The sequence below is a fragment of the Lathamus discolor genome, chromosome 21 (genome assembly GCF_037157495.1).
Source record: "Lathamus discolor isolate bLatDis1 chromosome 21, bLatDis1.hap1, whole genome shotgun sequence".
NCBI lineage: Eukaryota > Metazoa > Chordata > Aves > Psittaciformes > Psittacidae > Lathamus > Lathamus discolor.
The window spans coordinates 32715-56882 of record NC_088904.1 but is presented as its reverse complement, the minus strand read 5'-3'; the positions used below and the strand labels follow the sequence as shown (position 1 = coordinate 56882).

Below are 24168 nucleotides of genomic sequence, written 5' to 3'. Positions count from 1 at the left end.
AGCCCTAAATAAATAGAAAGGAATTAAATAAATAGAGGCGAGTTGGTTTATACAAGCGCTGGTACAGTTTGTCCTGGACCTCTGCACGGATTAAGTAGCTGGCACTGACCGTGGGTCATTTGCAGCTGGGCTGAGGCCCCCCAACCACAGCCTTGCCCCCTATTTACCCACACAGGTACTTTTTAACAGGCAGCCTTGGGGAGGGCAGTGCATGTGTGTGCACACGTGTGCAAGCATCTCCCTGCTCCTGTGCATGCAGGTGGATGGGGCCTGGCTGTGTCCAAGCATGTTGCTACGTGCGTGCATGGCACTATGAGTGCATCTGTGTTGCATTCGCATGTGCCCCTGCACGTGTGTTCGTGCCCATATGTGCATTGCATTCATGCATGCATACATGTGTGCATGTTTGCAAGTATGTGCGTGCCTCAATACTTGCACGCATGTTCTGGTGGGTGTGCCTGTATGTGTTTGCATGGGTGGGAGCATGCCAGCATACACGTGTCTCTGTGTGTGGTGTTTGTGTGCCGCTGCAAAAACATGTGTGCATGTGCTGGGGAGGCAGGACGCCCCCTGTGACATGGCACTCAAGGGGGAGGTGACGGTGTCCCAGGATATGGATGCAGCACACGAGGATCTCCATTGCCTCCGCACCCTGCCTCAGGCTCACAGTCACCTCCAAACCTTGACAACCCCCCGGACCTCTTACCCTCTGCCCCAGGAGAGCCACTGCCTGGCACCCCACGGCGGAGCATCCCAAGCACAGCACCCCCAGCACCCACTGCACAGCACCGCACGCGGAGCAATGGTGCTATCAGTCAGTGGAGCTCCGCTGCAGCCTGGTGCAGGTGCCGGTGCCGGCGCCGGCGCCGTGGCTGCTCCTCTGCTGCCATCCGGTGCTCAGCCATGGGAAAGCGCCTCCTCTCTTTGGCGTGGGTTAGGTGGTCTTGCTCTGGACGGCGAGCTGCTGTATGTGTTGGGGCTCCAGGAGAGACACCCATAGCAGCATCATACTGAGAACTGGGCGTAAAAAAGGCTTTTTTTTGTGTAAACCCTAGAGACCGTGCTGCCAGGGAAGGGTTTGGTGTCCTGTGATAGGATGAGTATATGGTATGTTCAAGTGACAGGACAAGAGGAAATGACTTCAGGCAGCACCAGGGGAGGTTTAGGCTGGATATGAGGAGCAATTCCTTCACCAGAGGGTGATCAGGCATTGGAACAGGCTGCCTAGGGCAGCGCTGAAGACACCAGCCCTGGAAGTGTTCACACACCGTGTAGATGAGGCCTTCAGTGACAGTTTAATGGTGGCCTTGGCAGTGCTAAAGAACGGTTGGACTTGAAGATCTCGAGGATCTTTTCCAACCTGGTTGTGTGATTCTATGATTCTATGATCCTTTGTGGGTGCTGCGATGCCATCTAGGCCCCCCTTCACCTCCTCCCTCCCTGCTGCCTCCACCTCCCTGGCCCAGGCTGTGGATTGGGGGTGCAGGATCCTGGTTTTACTCACCAGCACCATCCCAGTGCCCTGGAAGGGCTGGTGCTGCCAGGCACTGGTGCCATGGGTGGCTGCACCAGCTGCAGGCAGTTCCAAGCATCTAAATACCATTGCAGTGGTGTAGGACTGGTCTGTAATCCACAGCCACAGCAGTTCCCAATGGAACCTTGTTAGGCAGATGCTGGCAGCAGGTTTGCTTCCTTCTTTCCGAGGCAGCTGAACTTTCCCAAGATGGATGCTCTCACCCTGTGCTCTATACCTGCTGACTCAGACATTTGTATGCTCACATCGACTGACGGGCAGTAAACTGGCTGTGCTGCAGCCAGCCGAGCCCATCAAACACCTATGTGCAGATACTTGCTCCAGCCCTGCAATGAGGAAGGTGATCAATGGGATGTCAGCAGGGAATCAAGCTCCTCAGGGCTCTGCTGGGGGACATCTCAGCAGGAGATGCTGCAGAGGTATTTTTAGCCACATAATTCACAGCTACCTATAGCCTGATTAATTTTTATGCCCATTGGCCAATCCATCCCATGCCCTTCACCGGCTGATGGATGGATAGATGGATGTGGTGCGCTGAGAGGGGCTGATACATCAGCTCCAGCGTTGCTCCTGTTTTATATGGGGTGACGCAAAATGCAAAATGATATAGCCCGCCTGTCTCAAGGGGGGTCACAACTGTCTGGTGACACCCAACCAGACAGGATGGGTGCAGCAGTGGGGCAGAATCGGTGCTGGGAGCATGTGTCGACCGTGGACTAGCTCCCAGGTCAGCTGCAACTTTTGCCAGGGCACTTTCCCAGTCAGAGATCCCCAAATCATTGAAACATGGAATGGTTTGGGTTAGAAGGGACCTTAAAGCTCATCCAGCTCCAACCCCCTGCCACAGGCAGGGACCCTTTCCACTGGAGCAGCTTGCTCCAAGCCCCATTCAACCTGGCCTTGAACACTGCCAGGGATGGGGCAGCCACAGCTCCTCTGGGCACCCTGTGCCAGCGCCTCAGCACCCTCACAGGGAAGAGCTTGTGCCTAAGAGCTCATCTCAGTCTCCCCTCTGGCAGGTTCAAGCCATTCCCCCTTGTCCTGTCCCTACAGCCACTTGTAGTGCAAATGGTAGCCAGGGAGAGGCTGCAGCATCCCACACCTTTCATCCCTGGTGAAACCATCTCCACTCATCCCTGATTCAGCAAAACAGTGGGTTTTCTTACAAATAGGAGGTGTCCCTGTCCAGGGAATCATCCCTTAAGATGATCCTAAAGTCCTTTCCAACCCAAGCTACTCTGTGATTCTATGATTTTGTGACAGTCCCAGGAGCTATCACCATCTCCCAGTGGTACGGGTTGAAAGCAATCAGCTGATGTGCTTGGTGGGAAATACCAAAAGGGAGCCAGAAGGACCAGTCTTTATTTGCGATTTGTGTCTGCTCATCCCCTTGCACCCGCAACTCTTCCTAACCCTGTGACAAGTGTCCCCTCCTGCCTGGGCGAGAGCTGGCACACAGGGCACACGCATTTCCAGGGCCGCCCCGAAACCCCCAGAGTCCCTGGGCTCCTGCCAGCCCCTCTTCCATCTGCTGAGCATCATCAACCACCCCCAGGTCTTGGCACAACCTTGTTCCCCCACACTGCCGGCTGCAGGGACCACTTCAAAGGTCCAGTGTTCTGGCTCTGAAGCCCCAGCTCTGTTCGCAGTGTCAGGCAGGGCCAGGGCAGCGTGGGTTTTCCGGAGCCAAGGGGCACCACATTCCTGCTGTGGCACCAGGCACAGCCAGTGCCCTCCACCTACAGCCTTTTGATACTGGGACTAGCAGCCACCCACAGCAGGGTATTGCAAGGCAGGGTCTAGCCTCTTGCTCTGCTGCAGCCTCGAAGCCGTGGGACGATGCTGAGTGCCATCCCTGCATGTGTACAGGGACATCTGAGTGTACCCCCAGGTTTTGTCCTGCCTGAGTGCCCTGCGCTGCTCCTGGCCAGGGCTTTTGGGCTTCACTCACAGGCTGGTGCTTGCTGGCAGGGACCCAATGAGCTCATCTGCTTCCCAGAAATCCCACTTGCCAGCCCAAGGGAGCTGCAGTCTCCCTTGCAAAGGGAAACGGGCTCTTGGGAGCTGTTACAAATGGCTGGTGGAAACCTTGGGGACCCACAGCCCCTGGCTCCCAACCTCTTGCCTGGAAGCTGTGGAGAGATTCCTCTCCTTCCCAAAACCATTCTGGGGGGCAGTGCCCAAACCCGCCTTAAGTCTGGCTTAAGGCGATCTCCAGCCCCTGCCTTGAGCCAGGGCAGGTGTTGAGGGATGGGCAGACAGACACCCAGTTCCTCCAATGAGCACTGTCACAAGGGCAGGGGCTGACTGAGGTCTGGTGAGGCTCACATACTAGCAGAGACCTTCACAGCCAAGTAGAGAGATGGTGATCCCAGCAAGATTTTCTTCAGAAAACATTCATGGGAGCAAAGCACTTGGACTGAGCTGGGGTGAGCACAGCCCAGTGTGGACCCTGGCCAGGACCAGCAGGAAGGGATAGAAAACCAAATCCCTGATACAGGGAAACCACTGGACCAAACAAGCATGGGCAGAACCCCCACACCCTTGCTCCAGAGTCTCACTTCTACCCCACCATTGGACTCCCCCACTCTAAAACCACGCACCCCAGACCAGACCCCGGCTGCTGTCACTCACCATCCACCACGTCTTTGCCCTCACGTTGTAGCAGAGCTGCCACTTCACCGAGTCCTCTGCTGTGCTCAGCACCTCCATCCACACCTGGTTACTCCAGGAGGTCCCAGGTGCAATGCCACACTCCTGGTGCCATCACAGACCCTTTCCCCCCCAGAAAAACACCACCAAACCTCGCAGGGCACTTGTGGAAAAGCAGCTAGGTGAAGGCGAGCAATAAGCCCCGTCTACGAGCTGCCCTGGGGAAGGGGGATCGGCTTCTCTTGGGTGGGCTGGTGGGTGTCACCCTCACCATTGTCGTCTGCCGTCACCGTCACTGCACCCAGGGCAGCTTGGCACCCTTGTGGGACAGCACCCACGCTGGGGGGACGATGGGACCCCGAAGGGTGAGGAGGCAAATGGATGTGCAGGGATTCTGAGGCTGTGGGGGCTGCTTTGGCTTTGTCTTCCTTGGGAAGAGGTTGCTGTGTATATCACCTCCAACCCACAAGTCCCATGCCAGGGACCCTCAAAACCAGACAGGCACAGACATGTCCCTGCGGGGCTGATGAGATCCACATCACCCCTCCCAGTGTTGCCAGCCCATGTCCTCCCAACACCTACGCACTTGAGACCAGCGTGCTCAGCTGGGGGACCCTGTCTATGTCACCATCAGCCTAGACGGGCAGAACCCCCGCTGTGTGCTGGGCTGCAGCCGCAGAGCTTGAGCCCTCTGCTGGTCCCTGCAGGACGTGGTGAAGATGTGACGGGCTGCTGCTAGGACAGCACCCACCCTGGCAATAAGAACATGCAGAACCCCGGATCCACATGTGCAGGATCCCCCCGGTTCCATACATACAGACTCCACCGTGGTCCATTCGAGCAGGAATCCCCCGTGTCCCATTCAGGCAGACACCCCCATGTCCATACAACAGGATCTCCGGGGCCATACATCCCGGGCAGCCCCCTCGGGCCACCCTGGTCGCGATTTCTCCCTGGTTCTGAATGAGGTGGAGGGGTATTGGGGGAGTGTTTGAGATGCTGGGGAGTGTTGGGGGTGTTTGGGTTGTGTTCAGGGGATGTAGGAGGGTATTAGTGGGGGGTTTAGGAGGTTATTAGTGAGTGTTGGGGTGAGTTGTGGGGTGTTGTGGGCGTTGTGGGGGTGTTATGGGAGTGTTGTGGGTGTCGGGTGTGGTTGGGGGTATGTGGCTGTTTGGTGTGGTTTCGGGGTGTTGGGGGGTGTTGGGGGAGTTGGGTGTGGTTGGGGGGTGTTGGGGCGTGCAGGGGCTATCGAGGGGCGGCTCCCGGCGTCCCCTTTAAGGCGGGGGCGGTGGGGCTGACGTCAGGAGTCGTCCTTGGTGAAGCAAGATGGCGGCCCGGTAGCGGTGCGGAGCGGCGGCAGCGGGTGCGGGAGTTCCGCGCCCCACGCCCGGCGCCATGTCGCTGCTCTGCGTGCGAGGTACCGGCGGGCGCGGGGTCCTGCGCGGGGGGCATGGAGCGGGCCGGGGCCGGCGCGGAATGGGGGCGGTGTCTGTGGGAACAGCTCCATTCAAGGAAACTGGCGCGTGGATTCATGAATGAACCGGCGGGGGCGCGCGCGCGGCACCGGATCCGGGGATTGGCGGGGGGGGGGGTGGCGGGGTGGGCGCACGGAGAGTGCTCCGCATCCCTCCCCCTTCATCATCTCACATCAATCCCTCTTCCTCTTCCCCCTGCTGCGTCCCTTCCACCCCCTCACAATTGCAGCCCCCCACAAGCCCCCCGCCTCTTTTCACTCATCTCTCCACAAATGCTCCCCCAGGCCAAACAGCCCCTACCCTAAACAGGGGGCCTCAGACGTCCCCCCACGCATCCCCAACCCCCGCGATTCCCACCCTCCTCTCCTCCAAGCATCATTTATCCCAGAGCATCTCCGCATCCCCAGCCCCCTACACCTCCAAACCTCCAACCTTCCCTCGGCCCCTCCTCCAACCCCCTAAATATCCCCCGAAATTACACCCCCCTGCAGGCGTTGCCCCACCTCGGTGATGCACTGGGGGTCTGTGAGCAGTTGGGGGGGGTTGCGGAGGAGGGGCGTGGTAGTCTGGTGCTGGTGGGGGTCTGGTTTGTGTGGGCTGATCATGCCATACTGGGAAGAACTCGGGGGGATCCCCATCCCCACTCCCCAGCATGCTGAGACCTGCCCAACTCAGCGTGCGGATGGATCCGGCAGCCTCAGGCTTGTCCTTACTGGGGGCTGCTCTGGATTGTGTGGTTGGTTTGGGCTAGGGAGATAAGTCTGGGTGGGCCTTTTCCCACCTCCCCAAGGCCCTGCAGCATCTCAATGTGGGTCCTGGGGTGGGGGGTTGGAGGTGGCAGAGTGGCAGCTAGGGACAAGGTGGGGCACAGGGTGTCACCCCAAAGCCCCCACCCAGCCTTCCCTTGTCCCTTCTGGGGCACCAGGGCCACACAGCTCTCAAGGGCTTTGTGCTGGGCGAAGGCAAGGACTGAAGTGGCCCTGGGAGGTCTGGGGTGAATGGGGACAGGGGTGCGTGGCCAGAGCGGGGTCTGAAGGGGTTGGGAGGTAGACGGACAGATGGACAGGCGGGTAGACAGGTGCCTAGAGAGACAGATGGAGGAGACAGATGGACAGATGGATGGAGGGGTGGGGAGATGTGAGCTTGTAGACAGACGGGTAGGTGGATGGACAGAAAGAGGGGTAGATGGACAGAAGGAGAGTATGGGTGGGTGCATGGATGGAGAGAGGGAGGGGGTGGGTGGGTGGGTGGGTGGATGGACATGGAGGGAGGGGGTGGTTGGAGAGACAGGTGAATGGGTGGATGGTCAAAGGATGGACAGAGAGACGGGTGGACAGAGACATGGGTGGATGCACAGACAAACAAATGGATGAATGGACAGAGGATTGGACAGACAGATGGGCCTGTTGCAGGATGCCTACAGCCCAGCCTGGTTTTCATGCCATTGCCAGTCTGAACCCTACCAGCTGAACCTGCCTCAGTTTCCCCAATTGACCCCCTCCTCTTTCCTCCCGAGAAGGATGATCACCCCAACCTGGGAAGTACCTCGAGTTCCACCCTACTGTGGGGGCACCCAGCCCCTACAAGGGTCCCGCTGTCCTCAGCTCCTTGTCTGGGGGCTCAAGTTGAGTTTAGCCCAAAGGTGACACCCTGGGACCTGCCACCCCTGTGCCAGTTTTGGAGGCCTGCTGGTGGCTGGGAGTTCAGCACAGCCTCTTGGGGCCAGCAGCCACAGATGGTGGCAGCAGGACTTCTCCCCAGCGGTAGATGACAGCCAGGAGAGCCATGTGTTCCCTGGGTAATTGTTCCTGTCAGATCAGGTATTATTGGAGCTTTTCCTTCCTCTGTTTCTCTCCTTTTCATTTCGGAGGCAGCTTTGGGCTGGTGGGTGCCGCTGGGGCTGGGATAGGGGTGAGCTCCAACCTACGGGGGTCCCTGTGCAGCTCCAAGCAGCACGTGTCGTGGGCAGGTCCTGGTACCAGAGACTGTATTCTAACATAATATGATTCCTATTATTCCTACTATTATAATGATTACTAATTTAATATTAAATATTAATAATATAATTAATAGTAAAATTGATTAAATATTAAACAATATTAATCCCAAACAATATATAAGATGCCGTATACAATGTATAACATATAACACATAAAATACAATAAAAAAATACAATATATATAATCTATAGTACAGAATGTATAACATAATATATATAACATATACAAAAATTTAAAATTTAAAATATAAAATACAACATCTCATATACACTATCTAATAAATAATATATAATACATCATATATGGTATATATGGTATATATGATATGTATGTAATACGTAAGAGTATATGATATATAATGCATAACATAAAATATATATAATATATAAAATGCATTATATATAATACAATCAACATATAAAATATATTTAATATTTAAACACACACTGCTTCCAGATGTTCCCACACAGTCTCCCAGGCTCGCAGCCCAGTGGCAAAAGGGGATCTTTGGGATCCCAGAGCCTCCTGCCTGGCCTCAAACAAACCTCTCCCCCTGCCCCCCACCTCCATGAACTCCCTCATCCCTGGGTGTAGCTGCAGCTCCTGAAGTCCTGAGATTCTGGATTTGGCCATGAGCAAAGTGCCACCCAGTGCATGACTGAGCCAGATGATTCTGTTATTTACTGAGCAAGCAGGAGGCTGAAGCTGAGCCACAACCCCCTCATCAGTGGTACTGCGGGTCAGGCTTCTGCCCCGTTGCCTCCCCCAAGCCTCGCATCCCCTCTGTGAGCAGCACGTCTCTGAACAAATTACCTTGGATATCACCAGGGCTATTTTCATCCCTCCTTAGTCACACTGGTCCTCACTTGCTGGCAACCGCAGCATTTAACCAGGTGCTGTGTCATTCTCTCCCTGCCTGGTCCCATTCCCTTTCCGCCCCTTACTGTCCAGCACTGGCAGCGTTGATACCTGGCTGCTGCCTCCTAACCACTGCAGGCAAAACCAGGTACCCACTTGTGTAAAGCTGGGGCATCACCCAGAATCAGTGATGTTTGTTCCCTTGCTTCTGAGCAGGATCTGACCCAGATGCAAACAGCCTCACCTGTGCGTGCAGTCGGCCTGTGGGGAGGGGTCCCCAATGGGCAGGGTGGGAATGAGCCCCTCGGTACCCCTGGGAGGGCAGTTTTGGGGGAAGGGGGGCATCCTCAGCCTGAATCTCTTCCCTCTCTCTGTCCCCACAGTTAAAAAGGCAAAGTTCGATGGGCTCCAAGGTAAGTGCCCCCAGGCTGCCTGCCTGGGGGGTTTGGGGTGAGGGGCTTGGCTCTTGGGGTGGTTGGGTGTGTCAGGATCAGAGGAAGGGCAGGGGATGGCAAGGGGACCCCAGGCTCAGCCTCTGATCTGGAGGCATCATTTGGCAAGGGGAGGGAAAACACACAGAGATGGGAGTGCCCTGTGCAAGATGGGAATGCTGTGGGCAGGATGGAATGCTTGCAGCCAGGCCACCCTTGCCAGGGGTGGGATCCATCCTGACTGGGACCGGTGTGCTGAGGGCAGTGTGTGGGTACCCCATGGGAGGGTGGCAGTTGGGGAGTGTCTGGGGGGGTCCCCTGGTGTCCACCTTCTTCTTGCTCCCTTAGAGAAGTTTAACACCTACGTGACACTGAAGGTACAAAATGTCAAGAGCACAACCATTGCAGTGCGGGGCAACCTGCCCTCCTGGGAGCAGGACTTCATGTTGTGAGTGTATAGGGGCCACTCTGGGGCCCCCACCCCTGCTCCCCCATGACCCCTGCCTTGGGGGGCTCAACCTGAGTCCTGCAGAGATTGGAATGGCCCCAGGGGGCCCCTGTGGAGGGGGTTACCTAACACTTCTCCCCTTCCCAGTGAGATCAACCGGCTTGACCTGGGCCTGACAGTGGAGGTGTGGAACAAGGGGCTCATCTGGGACACCATGGTGGGGATGGTGTGGATCCCCCTCCGTACCATCCGGCAGTCCAATGAGGTAGGAGCTTAGGCATGGCCACCCCTTTCATCAGACCCTAAAGGACATGTAGCCACACCCTTGGTTGTCCTTCAGTGGTGGCAGAGCCTTTCCCACCCCTGCTTGGAGAGGGGTTGGGGGGCTGGGAACGTGGGGTCCCTGGTCTCATCACCCACATTTCTACCCCACAGGAGGGCCCTGGGGAGTGGCTCACACTCGACTCCCAAGTCATCATGACCGACAATGAGATTTCGGGCACCAAGGACCCCACTTTCCACCGTATCCTCCTTGATACCCGCTTTGAGCTGCCTCTGGGTGGGTACCATGCCCGGACCCATTCAGGGTTGAGGGTGGGGGTCTGATCCTGTAGCTCCTAAAGATGAGAGGCTGTTTTGGTGGGGGGAGGGGTGGGGAATCTCTGCACCAATTGGGGTCTTTGCCCTTGCAGATATCCCTGAGGAGGAGGCCAGGTACTGGGCCAAGAAGCTGGAGCAGCTCAATGCCATGCGGGACCAGGATGATGTAAGTCAGTGCAGTGTCAGGCTGGGGTGAGGGGGCAGTGGTGCTGTAGAGGGGCAGTCCTCAGCAGCCTGTCTCTCCCCAGTATGCCTTCCAGGAGGAACAGGAAAAGCCTTTGCCCGTTCACAGCTCCCAGTGCTGTAAGTGCTGCTCTGTCCCTGCCCCACTGCAGAGCTCCCCCATTGCCCCATGCCCCAGGTCCACACACTGGGGTTGTGCAGGAGTGGTGTCTGTGCTTGGCTTGGAGCATTGGACCCCAACCCAAGTGAGGCTCAGCCTCACCCCACACCCTGTTCCCAGCCCTGCTCCCAGACTCGTGTGTCTGCTGGCGTTTCTTTGCTTTCTCCCTGCCCCACAGTGTGTGAGCCCTCCTGTGGGTCTGAGTTGTAGGGGAGAAGGGCGTGGCAGGGCATGGCAATGGGACTGATAAGGATGGTCCTCTGGGAAACCTCGGTGAGGCGTGGTGAGGCTGGGGAGGGGGCTGCTCAGTGGGGACACTGGCAGAGAGATCTGGGGGATTTGGGGTGCACTTCAGTGCCACCATGCCCATCCCTACACCCCATCCCCATCCTCCCTCGGTACTGCATCATGCAGCCACAGTCCCTGACCCCAGACCAGCTCAGTGCTGATGTGCTCCATCCTGGGTGACACCATGCCTGGGAGATGCTGGTTTTCCCCAGCCACCTTGTGCGGCTGCCCTGCAACTGACTCTATCCTTATTGTCTCTGCCCCTTTTTGTTTTTCTTTGTAGGCAGCTGGAATTACTTTGGATGGGGAGAACAGCAGAGTAAGTATCCTGTCCCCTCCTCTCCCTGCCTGGCAGTCCCCAGCTCTCCTCACATCTGACTGGGTCCATCTCTGCAGCAAGACATGGGGACACGGTGGTGGCAGTAGCTGGACTGTGTAGGGCATGGGGCAGATTTCAGGCATCCCTGGCCACAGGAGCTGTGGGGTCATCCCCTGTCCCACTCCCTGTGGCCTCTTGCAGACGATGACCCTGACAGCACAGTGGATGATCGTGACAGCGATTATCGCAGTGAGACCAGCAACAGCATCCCACCACCTTACTACACCACCTCCCAGCCTAACGCCTCTGTCCACCAGTACCCCATGAGGCACCAGCAGCAGAGCTCCCGTGACTCCTACACTGACTCCATGCAGAGCTATGAGATGGACTACTCAGACCAGCATCCCATCAGGTAGTGTCGGTGGAGCCAGCTCCCCCTGGACCTGCTCTCTTAATCTCACCCTCTAGGCAGGAGAGGCCAGCAGGTCCCTGAGGTGATGATGCCAAGGACAACGCTCTCAGGGTGGTGGGTGACAGGGAGGGATGCTGAGGCAAAGAAGAGGGGGAGGGTCTTGGCCCTAAGCCTTTCCTTCTCACCTGGAAGTTTTCAAGCTCTTTTGGGTCACCAGCCTGGTGCTTTGTCCCTGTGGTCCCAGCATGTTCCCAGACCAAGGTGCCAGCCCTGTCCACCACCACAGAGCCTCCCTGCCGATGTCCCCATGGCAGCAGGGGATGCTGGGGCACGGCGGGTGGTGGTGGTGCAGGGCCCCTGGACCTTGCTGATCGTCTTCCTCTCCTCCCTGGCAGACGCTATGGTAGCGTTGACTCTGCCGCAAACAGGCGCAGTGACGCCGAGTCCGCTTCTGAGTCGAGCAGGCGGACCAGCCGCCAGCCTTCCCTTGAGAGCAGGCGGTCCCTAGACCTATCTGATAGGTGGGTCACTACCTTGTTGCGTGCTGTGTACCGTCGCAGAGTGCTGTGGTCGGTCCTTGCAGCCGTGGTGAGGCCAACACCAGTCCCGGCAAGGGTGACCCCATGCCACTGCAGGGTCTCCCTGCCCTGGGCTGCCTTGCAGAGGAGCAGCATTGGGATGCTCCAGGGTGTCTCTTGGCCCTGTAGTAGTCCTTCTTGCTCTTGGGGGCCCAGTTCATGGTGCTGATACCCCAGCATCCTGGTCCCGCTCACTGGCACAGCAGCTGTGTGGCAGCACTGCTGCCTGCTCCCTGTCATGCCAGCAGGAATGGGAGCTGGGACTCAAATGAGCCTCGGGGACTCAAATGCCATCCTCTGATACTGGTACCTCCCAGGGAACACTTGGCTGGGCAAAAGCCTCCCACAGTAATTTGGGACCCTTGTGGTGTGCCAAGATCTGGCCAGGATCTGGCTGAGGAGATGAGGGGTGTTTCTAGGCATGAGCCGTGTCTCCTGAACCCCTGTGCCCCAAGTTCCCCTTCCCAAGGTACCTGGATGATGCCATTACCCGTCCCTGTTGTGAGCAGCCTGGGCATCAGCCAGCACCCTCCTTTCCTGCCATGTCCCCTGGCTCCTCACTGCCTAACCCAACTGCTCTGGGCCCAGGGCTCTGCCCATCTCTTTGTCCCCTTGTCCCCTTCCTGCTTGCCCACCCCTAAGCCCTGGCTACCAGTGCTGGAGACATGGTGTCGGCCTCTTCCTAGGCATGTCCCTGTCCTGTCTGCATGTTTGCTTATGTGAGCCTCTCTCCATGGAGCACCATGGCCGCCTTGTCCCCAGCAGCCTTCTGGGATGCAGGGAACCCCTCTGTGCTGCTGCTCCCCTGGGTGCAGGCAGCTGTGAGATGGGGATGCTGAAAGAGCCAGTGGAACAGATGGGATTGGTGGAACGGGTTCTGGCCTGGAAGAACCACTGGTAGTAGGGATGATAGGGTTAAGGGGAGTTGATGTTGTTGAGAGAGGGTGTCCTTGGAGAGGGAGTGCCTGGGAGATGTACAGGCAGTGCTGGGGTGTCAGGATAGAGGCTGGATGTGGACTATGGGCAGGACAGGATGTCTGGCGGAAGCAGGAGGCAGGGTCTGGCTGTGGGTGCAGTCTGGCTGTGCTCTGCCCCCTCCTCTGGTGGGAGTAAGCTGAGGGGACAGACCTTGATCCCCATTTTCCTACACTCAACCCAGGTACAGGAAGGTCAGATCCCTGGGGGGCTAATCCCAGCTCATGGAGTCTCCTGGGTCCATGCCTTCGACTCCCAGGATGAGGAGCCCTGAGGCTGTGCCCTGAGGGGGACCCCACATCCCTCCCACCCATGGTGCGGGGACTCTGGGGCTGTGGGGCAGCACAGGCAGGCAAAGCTGTGGCACAGCCCCACAAAGCTCTGTTCTTGTCTGCCCTCGGCTCCGCAGCCCCACGGGGAGCAGCCATTATGCCTCATCGGCTGAGCTGAGCCAGGGCAGCTCCCAGCTGAGCGAGGACTTCGAGAACGAGAGCCTGCAGGACTCGGAGCTGGATGAGCGGGATGGGGACTCCTACCACTCCTGTCATAGCTCCGTCAGCTACCACAAGGACTCACCCCGCTGGGAGGAGGAGGAGGACGATGACCTCTACCTAGAGGAGGAGGAAGAGTTCAATGAGGACTACAGTGAGAATGAGGAAGGCTGCCCCAGGGAGGAGGAGGAGGAGAAGGACCTGCTGGAGCAGGGCACCTACGAAGCCTCTGAGCACGATGCCTACCCCCCGCTGCAGAAACCCCCTGGGCAGCAGCAGCAACCACAGCAACCCCAGCTGGTCCCTCAGCTGAAGCTGCAGCAGCAGGAGAGGAAGGAGGACAGCAAAGAGGAGAGGAAGGAGAACGACACCTCTGCCCCCGAGGAAATCCCAGAGGCCCTCCAGGCCCAGCGGAGTGTGGACGAAGCTCCCTTGCAAGAGGCAGCTCCTGAGCCCCCAAAACCATCTGAGAGGTAGGAGGGAGACTTTGACCTGTAGTGTACTTGCAATGGCATTGTGCCTGGTAACACCGAAGATGCTCTGGAGGTGGCCCAGGGCTCATGCTGCGGTGCCAAAGGGCAGTGCCAGGGACTTTCCAAGGTGAATGAGAAGCCCACCTTGTACCACCCAGGCAAGGGGCAGCTCCTGGGGCATGATGCCCTGGCCCATGGTAAGCAGGGGCAGAGCTCAAGGAATTTGAGAGCTTGCCAGGGCTGCTGGGGGCGCAGGTTTATATCCTGGGGATAGGGGAAGTGGGGGCTTGGGACTGTGATTCCTCTCCTTTGTCTCAGGCTATTGGCTCCCTGGATGGAGGGGATACCCTGGAGCTCAGCAGGAGGAAATTTCCTTAACAGGAGTCAATCCTCTCCCTAAGCTGTTAGTAAAAGCTCATCCAAGGCCTTCTGTGCTGTACAGATGAATTATTTGGTGGTCAGGTCCCTGGTATGACATGTGAATAATTCACAAATAGGTCTCTGCCTTTAACTATTGAACATGTCCATTCTTCCATGGTTTGGTGAGCGCCACTGCTCTGTACAGAGGGGAAGTGTGATAGGCTTTTTCAGTCTTTTATTTACTTTGAATTATAGACCAGAAATGGGGAATCTCTATTTTAAAAGAATGTATAATGAGCTTTAAAAAAAAAAAAAATATTTAGTGCCAAGGGCTGGCTAGAGTCCTGATGAAGGTGGCCATGAGCTAAGGTTCATGTCTGCTTGCAGTGCCTGTTCTCTGGGCAGGGCACCTGGGGGTCCTGTGGTGGGCATTAGTGACCATTGCTTAGTGCTGTGGGCCACAGATTAGTGCCAGGAACCCCAGATTAGCACTGAGGACCATAGATTAGTGCTGGGGATGACACATTAGCACAGGGCTGGATTTGGCAGGTTTGCCTCCTGTGCTCCCCGTGGCCTCATTCCAGCCTGGTTGTGGGCACACGTGTCCAGTGTCATGTCACACCAGGCCCTCCAGGAGGCTGGTACGTGTAGAGGATTTGTTTTCTTTTCCTCCATGTCTTGATTTTGCAGGAGAGGAGATAAAAACCCAACCCCACCATGGCCAGCATGTCCAGGCTGACAGGTCTGTGCTCAAAGTCACAGGAGTATTGAGAGCTCTTAACCCCAGGAGTTCCCAGGGTGGTGGGAACAGGCCAGAGGACATCCTTCTGGGGACATAATAGGTGAAGGATGTTTAATCCAGGTGCTAGTGTCACCCTGACCGGGAGAGATTCCTCTGTGTCCCTTGGTTGCCCAGGCCAGAGTCTCCCAAGGGAGTGAGAACTTCTGGCTTCTCCCCATCTGCCTTGATGGTGCTGCCCTTTACAGAGGGACTTTTTAGAACCTTTACAGAGGTTCTAAAGGAGTCTTTACAGGACTTTACAGAGGTTCTTTTTAGAACCCTTCCTGGTAGTGTTTTGTTGGTTTTTTTTTTTTTTTTTTTTTTTGCCATGGCCACACTGCCTCAAGGACCCTCAGGATCCCCATATTGCATCCTCAGTCCTGCCCGGGCTGACTTCCTGCTCCCCAGTGCCATGCTTGGGGGTGAGCAAGGTGTGTGTGCTTGCAGGGAGCAAGCAGAAGTGGAGGTGCAGGACCCCAAAGCACGAGCCAAAACCAACTGGCTGAGAGCCTTCAACAAGGTCTGCATGCAGCTGCAGGAGGTGAGCAATGCTGTGGCTGACAACTACTGGGTCCCAGCACCAGCCATGTGCTGGGCGTCTTCCAGACACATCCAGTCCCCTGGACACCGCACACCCTGAGGGCAGTGGGGACCTGTGGGAGCCCCACAAGGGGCAGGGTGTGCTGAGGACCTTCCCCTGGTGTGTTCTGCATGCGGTGCGCTGGTGCGAGTCCCTCGCCCTCTCCCATGTACTGAGCTGACAATTTTTTGTTCTGTTTTTAGACTCCATCCCATCCTCCATCTTTTCTTTTTTATTTTGGCTCTGGATTTGCCCCCTGGGGCTTCGATTCCCCCTCCCCACCGCTTCTCTTTTCAGTTGTCCATCATCATGGCCTTTGCACCTGCGTCTCCCCTTCCTGCAGGGAAGGGGTGTAACCTGCCTGCAGGTAAGCATGTCCAGTCGAATGATCCAGCCTTCCCCATGTGTGCTTGTGTGTGCCAGGGATTGCCCCATGAGGGAGGTAAAATTGGCTTTTTCCTCCCTTCTCCCTGCAAATAATCCCCTCCTTGCAAGGGAGATGGCACTGTGGGATGGTCCCTGCACACATCTCATACCTGGTGTGCTCTGGCTTTTCCTGGCACTTCTCTCCAACTGGTTGTAGGTCTTTGTGGAGCTGCTGAGTCTTCCCAATGCTCCCCTCTCCCAAACACCCAAATTTTGCATGGTGCAGCCATCCCCACTGCTTTGCCAACCTGAGCTCCTCTGCTGAAGCCTGCCCAGCTCACCCTCTGGGAGATACTTTATTCCCAGTGCAGGCTCTTTGCTGGGAAGAGCCCCATCAGTTTAGGAACACACTTTTCTCTGCCCACCCTGTAAAACTTTTACATGCTTCCCATGCAGGGGGAGCCCTGGGGAGGGCACTGGGGACTCAGTGCTGTGCCCATGATGGCTGCTCTGTGTCTTGCAGGCTCACGGGGATGGTAATGGAGAAGCTAAATCCCTGTGGTTCAAAGGCGGGTGAGTATGTGGGGAAGTTTGTACCAAATTTGTGCTCCCCCCCGTTCTGGGTCTCGTGGGTTCCTTTCCCCTCCACATTAGGATGTGATTAATGCTCTCATCATGGGGCTGGCATGGGGAAATGTTGCTGAACTCTGGGCATGCCAGAGTTTTGGGCTGAATGCTGGTCGCTCGGTGCTATTGGAGGAGCCAGCAGATGTGCCACCACTCCGTGTCCCTAAGAGCTGCTTCTGAGGGGGAGAGTGAGGAGGTGAGTGAGTTGAGATGGGACCGAGCTGGGGTGGTGGCTCAGACTTCTCTCCTGCCGTCTGCACCTTGAGTGGTGCCACAGGGAGCTGTGAACCTCTCACCTGGACAGGCTGTGGGTTTGCCCCATCTTGCCATCATGGACAGCCCTGCCACTGACTCAGGCAGAACCTGACAGGTTTTCCTGAGAGTCCACCAGATCACACCAGGGTTTTCTTGTGGACAGGCCTGGAGGCTGTGACCGAGCTGCACTACCCTGGTTCCTCTCACAGCAGAGCAGTTTGGTGCTCACCTTTGGTGTCCCAGAACAAGACCCCAGCTCTCCTGCTCCATGCTGCAAGCTAAAGCTAACTGAGCCAAATCATAGAACCGTAGAATGGTTCGGGTTTAAGGGACTTTAAAGCTCCTCCAGCTCCAACCCCTGCCACGGGCAGGGACCCCTTCCACTGGAGCAGCTTGCTCCAAGCCCCTGTGTCCAACCTGGCCTTGAACACTGCCAGGGATGGGGCAGCCACAGCTTCTCTGGGCACCCTGTGCCAGCGCCTCAGCACCCTCACAGGGAAGAGCTTGTGCCTAAGAGCTCATCTCAGTCTCCCCTCTGGCAGGTTCAAGCCATTCCCCCTTGTCCTGTCCCTACAGGCCCTGGTCCAAAGCCCCTCTCCAGATTTCTTGTAGGTCCCCTTCTGGGGCTATTTTTTTCCCGGAATTTCACTGATACACCACTGAAGCCAAACATCTTCACATGGGGAAAATCACAATTTTCTGCCTCAATCCCCTTCACCCCCCCCAGCTTTTATCTGAGTGATCCCTGCCCTAGCCAAGGTAGTGATGGGGATGGGGTTCCCACATGTTGGTTCCAGGCCACACATGCATTCTTCAGTCCCAAGCAAACATAGAGCAATAGCGGGGGGCGGGGGGAGGGGAACCTTCCTGCATCAGTTTCCCCTTCTCCGCTGACTCTCCTCTCTCTCTCGCAGGCCTGGTGGTGGGCTGATCATTATAGACAGCATGCCGGACATACGCAAGCGAAAACCCATCCCCCTAGTTAGTGATTTGGTGAGGTTCCTCCTAACGCAGCACACAGCCACCGGCTTTGCTCCTGCTGTGCCCCGCTGGACTGTGTGCCCTGCTCCCGGCTGCCTCTAACATGGCTTGTGTTTTCTGTTCTCTTTCCTCCGGCCTGGCTTGGCCATCCCTGGCGGCAGGGGGGCGGCAGTAAGGTTTCTGCGCTGCATTAACAGCATGCCCGACATTAAGCCTGGACGCAAATCTCTCCCTCTAGTCAGCGATCTGGTGAGCGTGGTACTGAGGGGTTAAAGAGAAAGCACCTCTGGGTGCTGCTGGCCAGCCCTGCCCAGCCTTCTCCAGCCCCCAGTCCTACAGGGCAGGAGTGTCCCAGGCTGTTCTTGGGGGTCTCCTGGCCCTGGACCTTGCAGTGGGGAGCTGTGAGGATGGCACAGCTCGGCTTGCCCCACTGGAGCATGCTTCTCTTTAACGGAGCTCCAGGGCCCTGTTCCAACACTTCCCAACAGGAAGCCAAGGCTTCCTGAGTCCCATCTAGTTTCCCTGGTTCCTTCCTGTCCCTTCTGACACCAGCTCCCCACAGCCTGGAGTGTGCTGGCACTGGGCAGATAGACCCATGTACAAGAGGAGGGGTAGCACTGGCTTTTCTGAGCTGCACAGACCCTAAACTTCTGTCCCCACTGTTGTCACGCTCTGTTGCTCCAGCCCAGTCCCTGTGCTGGGGTCCCATCCACCCCCTGGGCTGTGATGCACAGGGTCACTCTGCTGTCACCCCCTTGGTGACAAGAGACAACAAATTTGGAAATGCTTTGCCCCCAGAATTAGATGCTCTTTGCCTCCTTCCTCATTTCCTTACAGCTCCCCAGGGTGCCTCCATTCTGTCATCACCCCACCTGCCCCCTCCCATCCCGCTGCCCCCTTTTTGCTCCCCCTTGCCCCAGTGCCCTCCGCCCCCCAGCCCGCTCAGGCAGCCGCTGATGCTTCTGCACTGTGCCGTGTTGGTGTTGGGGTTTTGGGGTGTTGGGTTGTGGGTGGTGATGGGGTGGACAAAATGTAAGGGTCAGGTAGGACCACTGCCTTTCCCTGCTGCAGGGATTTGGGAGGCTGCAGCCAGTGCTGTGGCTTGGGGTGGGAAAACTGCCAGGGACTTGTCCAGCACTGGGTGGCGGGTTAGTGTTGCCCCGATTCCCACTTGTTTCAGCAGGGAAGGGGCCAGGACTTGCTCTGCTGTGAGGTGGCTTGCACTAACAGCCTTTTATTCCTCCCTTGCTGGCCCTGGCTGCCTACAGGCAATGGTAAGTGCCCATCACCCGGGATTGGACCTGAACTGGGATATGCCACGGGCTGCTGAACTGGTTCCAGTCCTGCTGCACAGCTGGGCTCTCCCTGCTGCCAGCACCCACTGCTATCTGGGGTGCGGGTCTGTTCGACGTGTTTTATGGCCACTGGGGCCCCAAAGGAGTGCGAGAGGGACATCCCATGCTCTGTCAGATCTGGGAATTGTGTTTCTTTCCCACAGTCCCTGGTCCAGTCCAGGAAAGCAGGAATCACATCTGCGCTGGCCTCGAGCACCTTGAACAATGAGGAGCTGGTAGGTGCTGGGGTTAGCTGGTGTGCAGGGTGGTCATGGCAGAAAGGCTGAGCCCCAGGCCAGGGGCGTATGTGCCATACCAGCATCCTCCTCTGATGATGCTAGAGCAGCTAGGATGCTCATGGCTGCACCAGGGGATGGTAGTAATTGTCCCCTGCCCTTCTTTATGTGCACCCAGCGCAGGGTGTCCTCACTCTGGTGCATGGCTCAGCTGCTGTAAGTGGCTTGAGCTTTTCTCCCCGTCTCTGTTCTGTCCTCACACAGAAAAACCATGTTTACAAGAAGACCCTGCAAGCCTTAGTGTACCCCATCTCCTGCACGACACCCCACAACTTTGAGGTGTGGACGGCCACCACCCCTACTTACTGCTACGAGTGCGAGGGACTGCTGTGGGGAATCGCCCGGCAGGGCATGCGCTGTGCCGAGTGCGGTGTCAAGTGCCATGAGAAGTGTCAGGACCTGCTCAATGCTGACTGCCTGCAGAGTAAGGACCCACTGCCTGCAGCCTTGTCCCTTCTCACTTTAGAGAGGGAGAGCTGGACTCCTGCCTTGTGCATGATGGAAGTGGTGAGCAGGGCAGGTCTGTCCTAGGCAGGGGGTAGACCCTTCCAGGTTTGAATTAATTCATGCATGGTGGGTTTGAGGAACTCTCAGCTGTCTCCTGGATGCCGCCACCTACCTGTCTACCCTGTCTCACCCACGGCTGTCCTCTCCCAGGGGCGGCGGAGAAGAGCTCCAAGCATGGAGCAGAGGACCGGACCCAGAACATCATTATGGTGCTCAAGGACCGCATGAAGATCCGGGAGCGCAATAAGCCAGAGATATTTGAGCTGATCCAGGAGGTGTTTGGGGTCACCAAGACCACACACACGCAGCAGATGAAGGCAGTGAAGCAGAGTGTCCTGGATGGCACCTCCAAATGGTCAGCCAAGATCAGCATCACAGGTAGGCACCAGTGGCACCAGGCACCATGTGCTGTGGGGGACCATGGGGCTGTCTCCTTGCACAAGGATGCTGCATTGTCCAACCGCTTCCTGCCCTTCGTTCTCCAAAGCAGCTTCACCCCCTGGGTCTGTGCCTGTGGTGGGGATCTTGGTGTGGCGGTGGCACTGACTGCTCTCTCTGTCTGCTGTCTCCACTGTGTGTGCTTTGTGTGGATGGGTATGCATGCTGTGCTGCAGTTGTTTGTGCCCAGGGCCTGCAAGCAAAGGATAAGACAGGCTCCAGTGACCCCTATGTCACTGTCCAGGTCGGAAAGACAAAAAAAAGGACTAAAACTATCTACGGCAATCTCAATCCAGTCTGGGAGGAGAATTTCCATTTGTAAGTTCACCCCTGGCCCCTCCATCCCCCTTCCTGGCCACTCACAGTCATGTTGGACTGCACTGTCTGTTGGCACATCCCTGCCGGGTGATGGGGAGTCAGCTAGGGCTTCATCGTGCCCCAGTTGAGGGTGGAGGGGGCTGCTGGGCTCACTGGGAGTGCTGGTTTTGTGCCATGGAGTGTTTGGCTCCTGGCAGTGTGGGCTGATCCAGGCTGTCTTGGTGGGAGGGTTGGTGCCCCCACATCTGCTCTTTCTCCTAGTTCCTGCCCAGAGCTGGAATGGTTCCTCTTGTTTAGGAAAACAGAAGCTGGGGAGAAGATGGAAAGGTTTCCCTGCTCATCCTAGGGTTTGCCCCTTTTTGCTTCCCCAGTGAGTGCCATAACTCCTCTGACCGCATCAAGGTCCGTGTCTGGGATGAGGATGATGACATCAAGTCCCGTGTGAAGCAGCGCTTCAAGAGGGAGTCTGATGACTTCCTCGGCCAGACGATCATTGAGGTCCGGACCCTGAGTGGGGAGATGGACGTCTGGTACAACCTCGGTAACTAGCTGGGGCCCTGCAGTCTCATATTAGCATATTAATATATTAATTTCTCATATTAGTATAGGGTCTGCTTTTAAAACCACGAAATATAGAAAGCTGTTTGGATCAAGTGTTTTTCCAAGGTCATTCTCAGAACCCTTTGCTCAGGAGTTCTGGCCCTCTGCTGAGGGGAAACTGAGACACAGAGAGACCATGTCTCTAGTGCCTGGAGATATGGTCAGATCCCTCCCTGCAATGTCTTGGTTGTGTTGTACCCTGGTCTGACTGTACTTGGAGCTGGGCGTCCCCGGGCCCCGGCCCCAAAGCCCCTCTGTGCTGGGGCTATCTGCCCCTTTTTGAGGCCAGAAGTGAGCAGAGTTGCTCTGGGAAGCCTGATGTCTTTGTCCCCCTCCCTTTACCCCTGCAGACAAGCGGACAGACAAGTCGGCTGTGTCAGGAGCCATACGGCTGCACATCAGTGTGGAGATCAAAGGCGAGGAGAAGGTGGCTCCCTACCACATACAGTACACGTGCCTGCATGAGGTGAGCAGCCCACCCCAACGCAAGGTCTGTGGCCCCCACTCCAGCGATGCCACCAGCCCCGGGGACCTTGTGGGACTCATTTGTACCTCCAGAACCTGTTCCACTTTGTGACGGATTTGCAAAACAATGGAGTGGTGAAGATCCCTGATGCCAAGGGGGACGATGCCTGGAAGGTGTACTTTGATGAGACAGCGCAGGAGATCGTGGATGAGTTTGCCATGCGCTATGGGGTGGAGTCCATCTACCAGGCCATGACGTGAGTTCTTGCTCTCCATCCTGCTGTGTCTGGGGTGTGTGGGGGTCATTGTCAGCATCACCCTGCTGCAGCCTGTTTGCAGCCTGCCATGGATACAGAGATGCTGCCCTAGCTCACCCCACACCCCTTCCCCATACTTTCCCATGCATGCACCCCAAACCCCATGTCCCTTCTTAGAGGTAGCTCCTCCATGGTCCTCACCTTCCCCCTCCCTCTGCAGGCACTTTGCCTGCCTTTCCTCCAAGTACATGTGCCCCGGGGTGCCAGCAGTGATGAGCACCCTGCTTGCTAACATCAATGCCTACTACGCACACACCACAGCGTCCACCAACGTTTCAGCCTCCGACCGCTTTGCTGCTTCCAATTTCGGGGTAAGTCCGATGGTGCGTAAACACTCCTTCCTTCTTCTCTCTCTTCTCTTGGGAGGGGGTGGGGGGCTCAAGGGGGCAAAAAGGGCTGTGCAAAACACCCTGCTACAAAGGGCAGCCAGGCACAGTGGGGGGTCAGCCTCTGCTTGTCCTGAAATTCGTTCCACTCCTATTATTCAGGAAGGAAAAGAGCCACCACCTTTCTGGGAGAAGGTCTAAATTTGCTCCCCTGCCAGTTGTTATGGTGAAACAGTGGCTGGAGTCCAAGTGAGACTTCTGGGTCTCCAGTGGGACTCCAGTGGGATGCTGGGTGGTGAGAGGGTGAAACCTTGGTGGCAAAACCACAAGCAGGTGGCAAGAAGCCATCCCTGCAGGTTGCTGGGAGTTTTGCACCACCCTGTGCATTTGGGTGTACCGGAACCGCTGCAAACTTGCCTGGCTGTGCCAACACCAATGGGAGCCTCATGGCGAGCAGGGCGAGTTTGTGGCGGGGCCAGGTGAACCCGGGTGAGAAAGGGCTGAGCTCTCCCTGTGACTCCCCCATGTCATCCCAGAGGCTGCAGATACTTGCTCTGGATGCACAAGGGTTGAGCCAGGATCAGTGCCCAGCCCTGCGTTAGGCAAAGAGTTGGGTAGCCAGGGACGCAGCCAGGGTCGAGCACAGCTCTGGGAGCAGCAGCTTTGGTTCATGGGCGCTGGAGCCGTGTGAGCTGTGCCTCCCGGTCACGCAAGAGGAGGAAAACCATACGAGACTCAAAAGAAAAAGCACCTTTTCTCTAACATGGAGGGTTTAAAAAACTTGTTTCTTTCTCTTTTTTTAGAGAGCCTAAGGTTGGGTCCTAAAGTGCCCAGCCGTGTCGCTTTAACCCCGAGCACCCGTCGTGTCCAGTTTTAAAGCACTGCAGCCGTTCGGTGGTTGGGACTCACGGTCTTGGCCCAGAGCCTGGCTCTGCCAAAGGTTTGCGGTTGCCAGTGCAGGCTGTGAGGTTGGCTGAGCCGCGGGTGCAGGACTCGCTGCCCCATCCCATCCTCTTGCCCTACCCCGCAGCACTCAGGGAGCTGCCCTATGGGGCAGCCTGACCCAGCACAGCAAGTGCTGTAGCGGGGACCCAGAGCTCTCATGGGAGCCCACAGGGTTGTCCAAAGCCTGCCCCAGCGGAGATGCAAAGTGAAATAAATGCTTCCCAACAGCATTTGAGGTAGACTGGTTGCTTTGCCCTCAACTCTAATGCCTCATTTGCAGCCCAATATGGGATTTGCATCCTCCTAGCCCAGCACTCCCTGGACAGGATCTGGACTGAGCTGAATTAAAGCCACTCAGCCCCAGTGGATATCATCTACCTTGGACAATTCCCGGCCCACAGTCCCTGATGCAGCCTGGTTGGGTGAGCAAGGAGCCCACATAGGTGTCCAACTCCTGTGGGCCATCCTGGCCTTGTGTCATACCAGCTCAGCCCAGAAGATGGGTGACTGCAGCAAGAGCCCAGCTGCTTTTTCCCTGCCCTTTTTGCCTGATCTCTTTCCACATGGCCCAGGGGCACCATCCTGCACACCCTCTCCCTGTGCCTGCCCCAGGCTTGGAGGTGTTCAAGTGGACAGGGCAGATAGAATAGCCTGTCTCCCACCTCCCAACACCAACTGCCAGTGAGAGCAAAGGGGATGTGCAGTGTCGCCTCTTGATCCTGTACCATGCCTGGCATGGCCACATTTGCCCCAAGGGCTGTTGACAGCTGCCAATGAGCCCGGGCCACCAGCGGG

The 24168-nt window shown here is 56.9% G+C and overlaps 1 protein-coding gene across 8 annotated transcripts in view; it reads left to right on the top strand.

Annotated features, from left to right (window-relative positions):
- The first annotated feature begins 5500 nt into the window (after window positions 1–5500).
- UNC13A (unc-13 homolog A) overlaps window positions 5501–24168 on the top strand; it is a 33626-nt gene continuing 14958 nt past the window's right edge. For 4 of the 8 annotated variants that reach the window (XM_065658945.1, XM_065658946.1, XM_065658943.1 and 1 more), the window contains exons 1-21: window positions 5501–5603; window positions 8903–8932; window positions 9299–9398; window positions 9546–9663; window positions 9834–9957; window positions 10091–10164; window positions 10247–10301; window positions 10913–10948; window positions 11150–11360; window positions 13323–13877; window positions 15466–15559; window positions 16488–16537; window positions 17761–17839; window positions 19326–19397; window positions 19662–19881; window positions 20115–20342; window positions 20579–20720; window positions 21092–21261; window positions 21671–21786; window positions 21879–22042; window positions 22263–22413. In XM_065658945.1, coding sequence (XP_065515017.1) covers window positions 5582–5603; window positions 8903–8932; window positions 9299–9398; window positions 9546–9663; window positions 9834–9957; window positions 10091–10164; window positions 10247–10301; window positions 10913–10948; window positions 11150–11360; window positions 13323–13877; window positions 15466–15559; window positions 16488–16537; window positions 17761–17839; window positions 19326–19397; window positions 19662–19881; window positions 20115–20342; window positions 20579–20720; window positions 21092–21261; window positions 21671–21786; window positions 21879–22042; window positions 22263–22413 — 2811 coding nt within the window. In that variant the 5' untranslated portion in view covers window positions 5501–5581. Of the gene's footprint in view, window positions 5604–8902; window positions 8933–9298; window positions 9399–9545; window positions 9664–9833; window positions 9958–10090; window positions 10165–10246; window positions 10302–10912; window positions 10949–11149; window positions 11361–13322; window positions 13878–15465; window positions 15560–16487; window positions 16538–17760; window positions 17840–19325; window positions 19398–19661; window positions 19882–20114; window positions 20343–20578; window positions 20721–21091; window positions 21262–21670; window positions 21787–21878; window positions 22043–22262; window positions 22426–24168 lie in introns of all 8 variants that reach the window. The other 4 variants (XM_065658944.1, XM_065658942.1, XM_065658941.1 and 1 more) reach the window with 1 other exon arrangement.